The sequence below is a fragment of the Bombyx mandarina genome, chromosome 15 (assembly GCF_030267445.1).
Source record: "Bombyx mandarina strain Sakado chromosome 15, ASM3026744v2".
Classification (NCBI taxonomy): Eukaryota; Metazoa; Arthropoda; class Insecta; order Lepidoptera; family Bombycidae; genus Bombyx; species Bombyx mandarina.
The window spans coordinates 4,719,431-4,731,948 of record NC_143221.1 but is presented as its reverse complement, the minus strand read 5'-3'; the positions used below and the strand labels follow the sequence as shown (position 1 = coordinate 4,731,948).

Below are 12,518 nucleotides of genomic sequence, written 5' to 3'. Positions count from 1 at the left end.
ACTACGAGTATATTACGATACTATAAAGATAGGTTGAATAGCTAGTAGTTAGTAGGTATATTACTTACATTTTTTCGTGTTATTAGAAAAATATTAATAAATTCTCTCCGCCTTAAAAAAAATCTTCCTAGTTCATCTTCTAAATAATTCTCACAATCTTATATATCTGATAACGTATATTCTAGGTTTGTGCAGCTCCGCTTGAACGCGCTCGATTTCTTCTCCACGAAATTCGTCCCGCCATGTCTCCGGCCGTCAATGCATTACGTAATCGGCCGCCGTCGCATCGACCTCCTACGGCCAAAAGAATATTCCAGAAGGTCATGCGCGTAGCTAAAACACCTAGTTTCAACAAATGGTATGATTTTCTTCACTCCAATCGAAACTATCATGAGTTTGTTCACAAAAAAATATATTTTACAAAATAAATAAATAATTTCAGTTTCGAAACCACCAAGGATCTGCGAAACCGACAAAACAGTCTAAGTAAGAGCATGTTCAAAGCTACCGGAAGTCTCTTACAAGGAGACGCGCTGCTTATAAAATCGTCGATAGCCAACGCCACAAGCAAAACTCCTGAAGACATCACCCCAAGTATCGTGATTGAACCATTTAAACCCAGCGAAGGCGCTAGTGACGTAAGGGAACCTAAACTTAGAGTTAAAACCAAAGATAAACTATTAGAGAAAGATCTGAAGAATGCTTGCAATTATGATGACATGAGAAACGAAAGTCATCGCGCGGCAGAAAGAGATGACATACTTGACCGGGACGATGATAAAACTCCAACCAACGAGATATCTTTCAGTTCAATAAACGATATGACTGATAATTCGGTGTTCAAAGACTCTATAGAAAGCGAGAAACAAGTGATACTGCTCGCTGACGATCTCAAGAATGACTTGATTATGGCTGACGAAGAAAAAGACGATGATACTTCAGAAAGGAATAAGTTTGTAAACGCGTGGGTGTCTAGGCTAGCCGGTGAAGAGAAAGGTAATTGTTTCAGTTTTCTGTCCGTTTTGGTAGTAGTATAATATTTAACATTTCATTTCTTAAATCGTGTCGTTTCAGATTTGCACTGGCTGTTAGAGTCGGTCACTCCCGAACAACAGAGTTTAACCATAGCTATTATAGACTTCGTAATGACTGAAGAAACCTGTGATATAGATATATTAAGACGAGCCCTGTATTGTCAGGTAAGCCAATCGCCTTGGATATTGATTTACTATTACATTAAAAGTAATTAAGGTAACAGCAGATTTTTTTATAAATAAACAGGTACAGCGTGCCGAAATAAGAAGAACTGGCTACAGTATTATTAACTGCATACTACATTCCTCACAAACGATGTCGGAAAGTGTCAAATACGGAGCTCTTGTTGGATTGCTGGGTGCTTCGATGGCCGAATCAGTATCTGGTGTTCCGCTAAAACCTACCATACCGTTAACATCTCCGTTGGACTCTATAGAATCTGTGATACCGTATTCCAAGTATATGGTGCTTCTAGAACGATCGAAGCTGATGGATTTCGTTTTGATTGAATTAAAAGCGAGGGTTATGGAAGGGGAGCAGCATCAGACGCTACCGACGAAAATGAGTGCTAATTACGGTGCACATGCATTATTGAATCGACCTTCTAGAGCAAGGTATACAAATTAACTTATAAAAGGAAAACGATATCCAAATGTATCTATCAATTCTGTAATATACATTTTTTGTAGGTTTCTGATAACTTTACTATCGCTTCTCACCGAAGGCTGTCAAGGGCCGGAATTAGAACAGCTGATAAATGGCGGAGCACTAAGTTCCTGTCTGACGTTACTGAAACAAATCGGCGGTGATACATCTCAGTATTCTTCCCTTATTACTAACGGACTGAAAAGTAAACGTGAGTTATAACAATATTATTGGATTGTCACATAATTTAAATAAAATTTTATTTTTATATAATAAATTGATTAACAGCGGAATGCCTCATTATTTATGAGGATGAAAGATTGGGAGCCAGGGCTCGTGGCGCATCATTATCAGGACCAGAATTGGCTTCTTTGATGAAAATTGGAACGAGGGTAGTAAGAGGAAAAGATTGGAAATGGGGTGACCAGGTAAAATAAGATTTTTATTAAAAGTGCAAAAAAAATATTATAAGTATTAAAGCTGACAATTTGTGTTGAAAGGATGGCGTACCCGGCGGCGAAGGTCGAGTAATTGGTGAGCTGGGTGAAGACGGATGGGTTCGTGTAGCGTGGGATGCGGGTGGCACAAACTCTTACCGAATGGGGAAGGAAGGCAAATATGACTTAAAACTCGCACGCTCACCATCTCCACCGCCCTCTATTGACGAGACTGTGCATGGAACAGGTAGGTGTTGGAACAGATAAAATAATGTCAAAATAAGTTACTTTTTGTTTCTCATTATCATACGCACGAGGAATTATAGAGGAATTAGCTCTGATTTCGATTATCTTATAATAATTTTGGAATTTAAAATTAACATTCCAGACAGTGATCAAACATCAAAATATAGGTACATACATAAAATGCACAGTTATGTAACTTTTTCGTAGTGGAAAACAACATAGAGTGGTGGCCCGTGAGCGAGGTCCGTTCGGCGTGTACGGGTGCTATCCGCGCGCTGTGTGCGGGCGCGGGCCGCCAGCTGTGCGCTCTGGGCAGCGTGGCCCGCAGGAACGTGACCGCTCTACAACGGCGGCTGCTCACGTTAGCGCACGCGCACGCCACTCCGCCGCCTACTGCCTTCGCCGCTAACTACCACACCGCTCTGGCTTTACTTAGAGGTGTGTATCGTATATGGCGATTTCATTGATTCACTCGTGTAAATAATTAATTGATTATTTATTTCGCCCTTGAATCTTATTGCCACTAAATACTCCGTCCATACATAGCCCGTTCTCTAATAAACGTACCATTTCACTAACGTTAATTTCATTTTACAACCCATTGTATAAGGTTGACCATAAGAATTGTTCACACATACCTGTACTAATAACAATGTGGAAATTGAAAATTACTCAATTAACAAGGTGATATGGCATCTTATGATTACTAAATCAACAATTCTTTAATATTCTTATATTATTCGAAAATATCAAATAAATTCACTAGGTTTTAAACAATGCTTAACCTAAAATAAGTTTCATCTTAAAATTTTAACTCTAAAATGCTAGAACCGTGATTATCCACACTAGCGACATCTGTGTATTGTTTTTATGTCACTATCAGTAAAATCATAGAATATCATGTAATAACAAGTGACATCGGTAGGTATTAGGAGTGGGTGATATAAATCGTATCTAGATTCAATATCTATATATCGCAGCAATATCGTTGAATCCGATATCGCCCCGCACGAAATCTATATATCGATATCAGCCGATACACGATATTGCTCGATGTGATGCGCATCGGCATATCGTACCGATTCGTGAATCGAAATCTATATATCGATATCAGCCGATACACGATATTGCTCGATGTGATGCGCATCGGCATATCGTACCGATTCGTGAATCGAAATCTATATATCGATATCAGCCGATACACGATATTGCTCGATGTGATGCGCATCGGCATATCGTACCGATTCGTGAATATCAGCAATATTCGTTTGGTTCGTATCGAATCGGCCAGAGTGAGTGAGCGCACGATAGGGATATCATGTGATGAATGAAACAGAAACAGGCATTATCCATACAATTGTAAACCTTATATTTAAGTCCATATGTCTGTAGATTATTCTTAGCGTCGTATGAGCAGGATACAATTTAGAAAAGAAGTTTCAACTTTCGACCCTAACTTGAATGCAGTATAGCCTATTTGCATCGTTGAATTTAATTTCACGCGCTTTGACCTTGAACTAGAATTTTTGGACAAGTGTTTATAAATACTTAAAAGTTTTTTGTGTTTGATTTTTAAAGTACACATTTTTCTATTTTTAGTTGAATCCAAATAATTGAGTTTATTTCTTGTGTTTGTATTAAACTTTTGTAATCTACACTCTTTTGGTATACTTTCTAATTTTAAATTAAGCCAGTCCTAAGCCTGATAAAAGCATGAAGGAAAGTTTTTTTGATAAATTTCATTTTCATGTTCTTTTTATTACTTTAAAATCATATTATAAATTGATATCAGAAAACCAACCGTATAACGTTGACTTAAATCTAACTAGTCAGGTCATAAGTATTGTCACACAGTAAAAACTTTTCTTTTAGAATGCTGGCCACAAAAAAGTTTATTGAATTCGAATTTCGAATTGTTCATGAAAATAAAAAAGGTATACTTTTAGAATTTTACTCATTTTTAAATATGGAGTGGATGCTTAAAGAAGACCGTGTTGCAGTTATTGCGTTGCATCGTTGCGGTTACGCGCCAATTCAAATTTTTAACATACTGAAAAATTTGAATATAACCAAAAGATTCGTTTATCCATCAAACGATACAATGAAGACTCTAGTGTAGATGAAAGGTCAAGAAGTGGTCGCCCTCGGTCTGTTAGGACTCCAGCAGTGATAAAAGCTGTGAAGGCGCGAATTCAAAGAAATCCCAAACGTAAGCAGAAACTGTTGGCCCTTCAGATGGGGTTAAGCAGAACCACGGTGAAAAGGGTGTTAAATGAAGACTTAGGGCTTCGGGCATATCGAAGAAAAACAGGACATCGTTTGAATGCTCGTCTAATGGACCTGAGACTGAAGAGATGCCGCTCTTTGTTGAAGCGGTACGCGGGAAAAAAATATCGGGAAATTCTTTTTTCGGATGAAAAAATTTTTACCGTAGAAGAGAGCTACAACAAACAAAAATCTTTTAAAACTTTATTAAATTATTAAAAAAAAGAACACCTAACCTAAAAGTACATGTTATTATCCGCAACATGCTTCGTCAGATTACAGAAATAAAGTTATCAGCAACATGCTTCGTCAAAAAGTACAATACTTACTTTCAGCTGCAAGCGTCGTCATAAGTAACATAAAGGTCAACGCTAATAGCAATGCGCGCGTAGGCATCGGCTAGTCAAACAAGCCACTCTGGATCGCACCCGGCCCGAAAGTACCCATTACGCTAGCAGCATTGCCACGCTGTATGGCGATGGATAATCTCTGAACCAGGTACGACCCAGACCGAGGATCGTGGCCCTGCCCTCTGAGGCGGTGGCCAATTGCGGCAATAAACTTTTTGGCCTCCGAACTCCACACACCCGTCGTTTCCACTGCCACTGGAACAAACAGGTAAGTAGATTTTAGAGCATCGTACTTAGCATGCTTCGTTTTAGCCGACGCCTCAGCAGCAAAGCCCGCACATTGTCGGGTCCCAGATAAATGACACGCCGCGTACGTACAGCTACAGGTTGCGTCCCATAACAAGCAGCGTCCCTTTTCCCAAGGAATCAGAGTCAAACCATCCGGCCTCTTACCATCCGACCTGCTGAGGCCTGGTGGTTCCAACACACACGGGATATTTGCGGAGACCAAAGCACGTCGAATAATATCATTAAGTGCATGGTGTCTCGGGAAGCGGCCAGCCGATCTAACACAACTCAGTCCATGCAGTCCGGCGGCATCCACCATACTACCACAGACACATCGATGGGGCTCGCAAATGCTGCAACCGAGTCTCAAAGCTGTGGCCACTCTCAATGAATTATTATCAAGAAGTGTCCCCAGCTGTGGTGAAGGCAATGCTTGCAACCAAGCACCAGATTCCGGACTGGAGACCGCTTTCAGGCGCGCTAATTCAACTCCAGTGGCGTCTCCCAGCAAAGTTGACAAAGTCAGCTTGCACAGCACATCATCCCAACACCTCTGCGAGCTCCTGTTCACCGGGAGCGCCTCATTCGGACATAAAAGGCCCCAAGCCGCCAAAGCCTCGCTCGCAAACGGAATCGTAGATCCATCACCATTCGTACCCAGTAACTTAGCAACAAAGTCTACAACCCCATAACACGAAGCCAGGAAAGCAGCGAGCCCAGTACGCTCCATTTGTCGCACCCCCAGGCCGCCATGACGTATAGGTAAAACAGCCTGGCACCATTGTCTGTCATCCAAGCTTACGTTTAAAATAGTCTCCAGTGTATCCCTCAACAAAGCATCAAGCTGGGCCACATCTTGAGTGAAAAGCCACGTTGGACAAGTTCTCACCAAATACGTCAAACGAGGCATCGAAAAGCAACAACGAAGCAAGACGAGAGCCACGTGAGATGATAAGCTCAACAGGTTGCCGCGCAATGACGACAATAACTGCCTTTTTATTTCCAGAGAACTTGGAACTCCATCCTGAAATATTGGAGTACCAAGCAAAATGAAATTACTTTTATTCAAAACTTTGATACCTGGAACCAACTCCTGAAAATCATTAACTACGCTTGCTGATACTTCAGTAGAAAAGTATACCTCACATTTCCCAGTATTAGCCTCCAAGCCGACATCTCGCAACTTCGGAAATAAAAGTCTGATGTCGTCTAGCACGGAATCTGGGGGACCACCTATTGTGCCGTCATCTAAATACCATAGGTTTAAAGGTGACTTGACGGTCTTTATAATGCTGTGGATAGCAAGACTAAAAATTAATGGGCCAAGAGGATCGCCCTGCTGGGCACCTACCTCTGAGTCAATGGAAGATTCCATAAAGAACAACTTGCTGGAAGAGCCGTAACACTGATACAAGAATGGGTATAAAGCCGGAATCTTTTCCTTGATTTCATTTAAAATGATATCTCTCTCTAAGCTATTAAAAGCATTCCCTATATCAAGCTTTACAATTGCACTGTTACAGTTCTCCCTGCTCATAGCAAATGCACGGGTAGCATGAATGGCGGCCTCACACCCAAGAGCAATCCCGAAGCCCAGCTGGTGGGGCTGCAAGTACGAGGCCATTTCATTCCTTACAGACCGACACCCAAGCTTGGCAGCGAGACGACGCAGCACAGACCCCACCGCAATTGGTCTCACTCCGCCGTCCTTCTTAGTTAGAGCGCATAAGCTACCTCCGTACAAATAAGGACACACCTGTACATTAACCGTACCTCTTAGTATGAAATTGCATAAGTCTGTAATTGAGTGCAATAGACGAACACCATTTTCACCGGCGGAAGGGGAAATAAGCTCCTTTAAATGGTTTGAACGTAGACCATCAAGGCCAGGTGCAGAGCCGCTATAAAAGGAACTAATTGCGTCTGCAACATCCTCCGAGTTGACAGTCAAAAAAGGGCAACTAGAATCAGGCGCTGGCGGCAATGATAAGGGACGAAAAGGAGTAGGATGTTTATCACGTAATGCGCTTAAGGTCTCATCGTTAAAAGGTGCTAAAGAATCCTCCGACACTAAAAGACGGACAGCTCCACGCAAATCACCCTCATGAACCTTGGCTTCGATTCTTTTGACAACGGATCGTGGCTTGTGTTTGAAGTCCTCTAAAAAATACGGGCTATTATTGTTTGCATTCTCCTTAACCTTTGCAGTAAGCGAACGGGGGTCACCGCGATCTGGAATTCTCAGAGTCGTGTAAGAAAATGACAACAAGGAAACCCAGTCCTCCACACCGTTATTGTTTATGCAGCCGTCCATAATCACTCTGGGCTTTCTTGCGACTAAATTCCTGGCCCCCTTAGGGATGTGCTTAAGCACAGGAATTTTATTTTTGTAAGATGCCAAATCGTCTAGAGTATGGATAACACTCTGGGCTTGTGGATGAGCATCAGCAGTTACAGCACACGGCACCCGAGGCAGTATCGACGGCTGTATCTGGCTGTCTTTATGCATATGAGAAATATGCACATTTAGACCCCGGGGCACCACAAAAAGGCGTGTGGAACCCGGACAATGAGGGCATGTTGCCCTTGTGGGACTATTCATTATTTAAAATCGTTATAAATAATTATAAAATATGTTATATAACATTAATAACAACAAAATTCACTTTATCATTTAATATTATCCACCAGCAGTTTCGTCAATTGCACAAAAAATAGGAGAAAAGTAGGTAAATAATTTTGGCATTTGCAAAAGTAAAAAGTAAATAAAAAAATAATAATAATAATCAAAAAGTATTTGGAAAAAAAAAAAAACGATAAGTACATTCATTCATAATAAAACAAAATTAAATTATAAAAACAACATAAAAAAAAAAAAAATTTGAGTACCTATCTAACAAATTCACAAAGGTGCGATAGCACAAAGAATATTAACATCAAGATTACATAAAATGTCATACAGGCTAATAAAATAAAACTAATTCCACAAATACTAATTAAATAGAATCAATTATCCAATATATTTTTTTATATCTATAACGTTACAATAAAATGACGTCCACACTACAATCTTAAAAAATAAAATTAAAAAATTAAAAAAGTATAAGACAGCGCCCTTTTAACTTCCGTCATAGGTAGGATCGAACTCTCAACCTTCTGTCATCTACGCCGCGACGTCAACCGCTAAGCCATGAAGTACACGATTAGTTAACGAAATATTGCTTCTATATACCCGAGCCATTCCGTAAATTAACAGTAATGTGGGTATGAGAGCAAATTTGTACCCACTCAGACATTTTTTTCTTTTTTTTTTTAAATAAAATAAAAACCTTTTGTTTCACAGTCCCAAATTGCAAAATCTTCCAAAATATGTCCGGTTTTTCGTCTTCTTGATGGATCCCACTCACTATTGTACCATTCACAGAACAAAAGCAGCCGGGTCAAGTCAAATTCAGTTTGATAAAAGTTTCTCACATTATAGGAGTCGAAAAACCAACCAAAATCAACAATAATAATTGTCACAAACAATGTCACTAGACACTTGTCCCACAAACAATAAGGCTTCACTGTTTTTATATTCAAACTGCTGATATTTAATTTTAAAATAATTTGTGTTATCACTTAAGCCGCGTCCGCTACCGCTACAAACAAAATGATAAGGTGTACGCACACAGTAGTGAAGAAGCGAGCAACCGTATTCCGCGTGTCCAACGAGGTCATTTTCCATCCTCGCTCATAGTATGGTTGGGAGTTTCTTATTGGGACTTAACAGAGGTACATTTTTGTGAGAAAGGTGCAAAAACGAATGCTGTTGTGTATCAAAATACAGTCCTGACGAACGTTGTGAAACCTGTTTCTCATATCATGTTCAATAACAGGCACTGGGTATTCCAACAAGATTCGGCGCCAGCTCATAGCGCGAAGAGCACACAAGACTGGCTGGCGGCGCGTGAAATCGACTTCATCCGGCACGAAGACTGGCCCTCCTCCAGTCCAGATTTGAATCCGTTAGATTACAAGATATGGCAACACTTGGAGGAAAAGGCGTGCTCAAAGCCTCATCCCAATTTGGAGTCACTCAAGACATCCTTGATTAAGGCAGCCGCCGATATTGACATGGACCTCGTTCGTGCTGCGATAGACGACTGGCCGCGCAGATTGAAGGCCTGTATTCAAAATCACGGAGGTCATTTTGAATAAAATTTAGTGTCATAAGAATCTATGTTTTTTTAAGTTCATTTTGGTATATGAATGGTTACATAATGAATAAATTTGTTTCAATTATTTTACATTAAACATGTGACAGAATTTATGACCTGACTAGGTATATCTACTACGATATTATATCAGCGATCGTTTCAAATCTCGAAAATCATGAATCGAGAAAATCTACTAGCATCCATCAATATATAGATTCAGAAAATATATAGATTCAATATCCGATATTGATACTCAATATATAGATACGATTCGATACGCGGCAAAACCGATATTACCCACTCCTAGTAGGTATGTCATTGAAATGTTTGGTATGTTTTTAGCAAGTGCTCAAAGTCCAGAGATGAGGATATCTCTATGTACAGACTCATGGTTTGAACTATGCTACAGTATCATATCAACTTCGGATAAGCCTATCACTTTAGATCACATCTATTTACAAGTGAGTATTGTCCTTAAACATTGCCAAATTAGATTTTACTGGATAGCTTGTATTATGAGCCTACATGGATAACTTTCTGCCTTATTTTAATGAACTTAAAAAAGTTATCTTTTTTCTACGTGAACCGATTTTGATGAATCTCTTTTTTTTTTAAAGCTGGTGCTTCTTGTGTGGACCCATTTAAAGTTTATCTACTTATGACAAGACGATTTTTGATTTCACCTTAATAATTCCTATTTAACGGACTTCGATTACATCGATGATAATTTAATTTAATTTTGTAGAAGTTGTTTTTCTTTTTTGTTAAAACTTTGTATTTGCTGTAAAACAGTTTAATTTGTTCCGGTTTGAAAGATGGAACAAGCGTGTATATAATGTAACTGTGACTTCGACCTCGATAGTGTGACAACTTAGGATACAAATTTCTGGTGTAGACGAATAAGGAGAGTCGACCCCGACTATGTGGAACAAGGGAATGAAGAAGAAGAAGAGATTTCCACCTCATGTTTCAAGATATATGGCGGCATTGACTTTTGATGTCTATGAGTTTTAGTAATTACTAAGAGCCATTGCTAAGAACCAATAGGCCTTTTAAAGGCAACACCATCTACCATCAAGTACCATCACGTACTTAACACACTAGCTAGGCCTATTTTTCAGTTGTATAAAAATAACAATTGTTTTACACGGAACACATTAATTCTTCGTTACACTATAATATTATTCAACACAAGTATTTCTTATCTACCTAATTTTACTTAGATTATTTACCTATATAGGTTTTTGTATATCTAGGAGTTATCTCTACAGATGACTAGGAACTATGATTATGATTGTCTTAGAATCTATTTTGATGTTCATTTTTTTTTTTCAGATACAATCCTTCTGGCTTCTGCGCCGAGTGTTAGTTGAGCACAGTGGGTCTCCCGAATGGCGTCGAACCGTAGCAGCGCAGTTACTTGCGCTCATCGGTCGGCTGTGGCTAGAGACACATTCTTGGGATCCTGCTCTAAGATTAAACCAACAAGCGTTCGCAGCCCATAATGATGAAGAGGAAATAGGTAAGTGTGATTATTTACTTTTATATGTTACAGCTTCAAAGTAGAATTAGGTATACAAAAGAGACAAATATTTTTTGTATAAATGAGAAGGTTTTTTTTTAAATATCTAAACAAGTCGGAAGTCTGACTTCTGTCGATTTTTATTGTATTTTTCGATTTGTGATGGATTAATTTATTTTAATTTATATATTAGTCTACTGATAATTTGTTACACCTCAAAGAACTAAATTCACAGCATACAGCTTCCTTAGCTAAGTCCTCAGTTTTCTATGCTAAACTTGTAATACACAAAAATATTTTTGGAAAAACTAGGTATGCGATTGAAAAGGAAATTGAATACAAAACGTTGGCCAGTTTACATTCATAAAATATGTTTTGTATTCCAGACAATAGATGGCGCGCCCCGGCTACGGCTAGCTACACCGGGGGGACGTGCGCCGCCCTCGTGCAGCTCGTGCGGCAGCTACACACGGCAACACAGTGGCACGCCCCAATCACAGCCTTACTACTAGAGAAACTACAGTTGGCAGCGCAAATGGTACGTATTATCCTCATACACAGCACACTGAGTTTTCGATCCAGTGGTAGATTCTGCGAAGCACTGCTCTTGCTAGGGTTCGTGTTAGCAACGTCGTTAGGTTTGAGCCCCGTGAGCTCACCTACTAGTTAAGGTTACGCTGATATAGCCTCTCAAGACTCTCAGCAACATAGGAAGAAAAAAGGTACGTATAAAGGGTATACTTGGATTAAACATTATCATTGTACGCACCATGCTCTTCTTTGTCTCCACCTTCTCAAGTCGCCGTGGCCTAAAGGATAAGACGTCCGGTGCATTCGTGTTGAGCGATGCACCGGTGTTCGAATCCCAGGCGGGTACCAATTTTTCGAATGAACTACGTACTTGTCAAATGTTCACCATTGACTTCCATGGTGAAGGAATAACATCGTGTAATAAAAAATCAAAATCCGCAAAATTATAATTTGCGTAATTACTGATGGTAGGACCTCTTGTGTGTCCGCACGGGTAGGTACCACCACCCTGCCTGATTCTGCCGTGAAACAGTAATTCGTTTCGGTTTGAAGGGTGGGGCAGCCGTTATAACTATACTGAGACCTTAGAACTCATATCTCAAGGTGGATGGTGGCATTTACTTTATTTACATTTATTTCTACCGTTTAGTGATAGTCATAGGGAAGTGTAGTCGGGTTTCAGTAGTACATATAAATGTAATTCGTTCAAATTGATATCAAATGACGCACCTGTACTGTTGATTTTACGATATGATGTATATCGTAAAATCAGAACCTTTATGTAGAACATAAATATTACTGTATATTTTTAGTATTTTAACAAATTTTAATTCAACATATTTTCATTTCATTAAAATAGGTAACAAGCGACTGGCATTGGTGGCCACATGCAAGCCAAGAAATTACTCCTGTTAAGCCCACTCCGCCTAGTCTCGAGACTTGTCTCATTGGTAAGTGCTATTGGGTATTTAGTACTATAAATCTCACAAGACTTTATTCG

At 39.6% G+C, this 12,518-nt stretch overlaps 2 protein-coding genes across 2 annotated transcripts in view; one reads left to right on the top strand and one right to left on the bottom strand.

Annotated features, from left to right (window-relative positions):
• Nucleotides 1-12,518, top strand: part of HERC2 (E3 ubiquitin-protein ligase HERC2) — an 80,262-nt gene that overhangs the window by 23,243 nt on the left and 44,501 nt on the right. The window contains exons 29-40 of the mRNA XM_089732773.1: nt 186-358; nt 443-996; nt 1,075-1,199; nt 1,282-1,649; nt 1,725-1,891; nt 1,969-2,108; nt 2,181-2,364; nt 2,571-2,801; nt 9,808-9,926; nt 10,801-10,987; nt 11,374-11,525; nt 12,378-12,468. Coding sequence (XP_089588899.1) covers nt 186-358; nt 443-996; nt 1,075-1,199; nt 1,282-1,649; nt 1,725-1,891; nt 1,969-2,108; nt 2,181-2,364; nt 2,571-2,801; nt 9,808-9,926; nt 10,801-10,987; nt 11,374-11,525; nt 12,378-12,468 — 2,491 coding nt within the window. The remainder of the gene's footprint in view (nt 1-185; nt 359-442; nt 997-1,074; nt 1,200-1,281; nt 1,650-1,724; nt 1,892-1,968; nt 2,109-2,180; nt 2,365-2,570; nt 2,802-9,807; nt 9,927-10,800; nt 10,988-11,373; nt 11,526-12,377; nt 12,469-12,518) is intronic.
• Nucleotides 4,833-8,505, bottom strand: LOC149501423 (uncharacterized). The gene has a single exon (XM_089732774.1). The coding sequence runs from the start codon at nt 7,866-7,868 to the stop codon at nt 5,028-5,030; it is 2,841 nt and encodes a 946-aa protein (XP_089588900.1). The 5' UTR covers nt 7,869-8,505; the 3' UTR covers nt 4,833-5,027.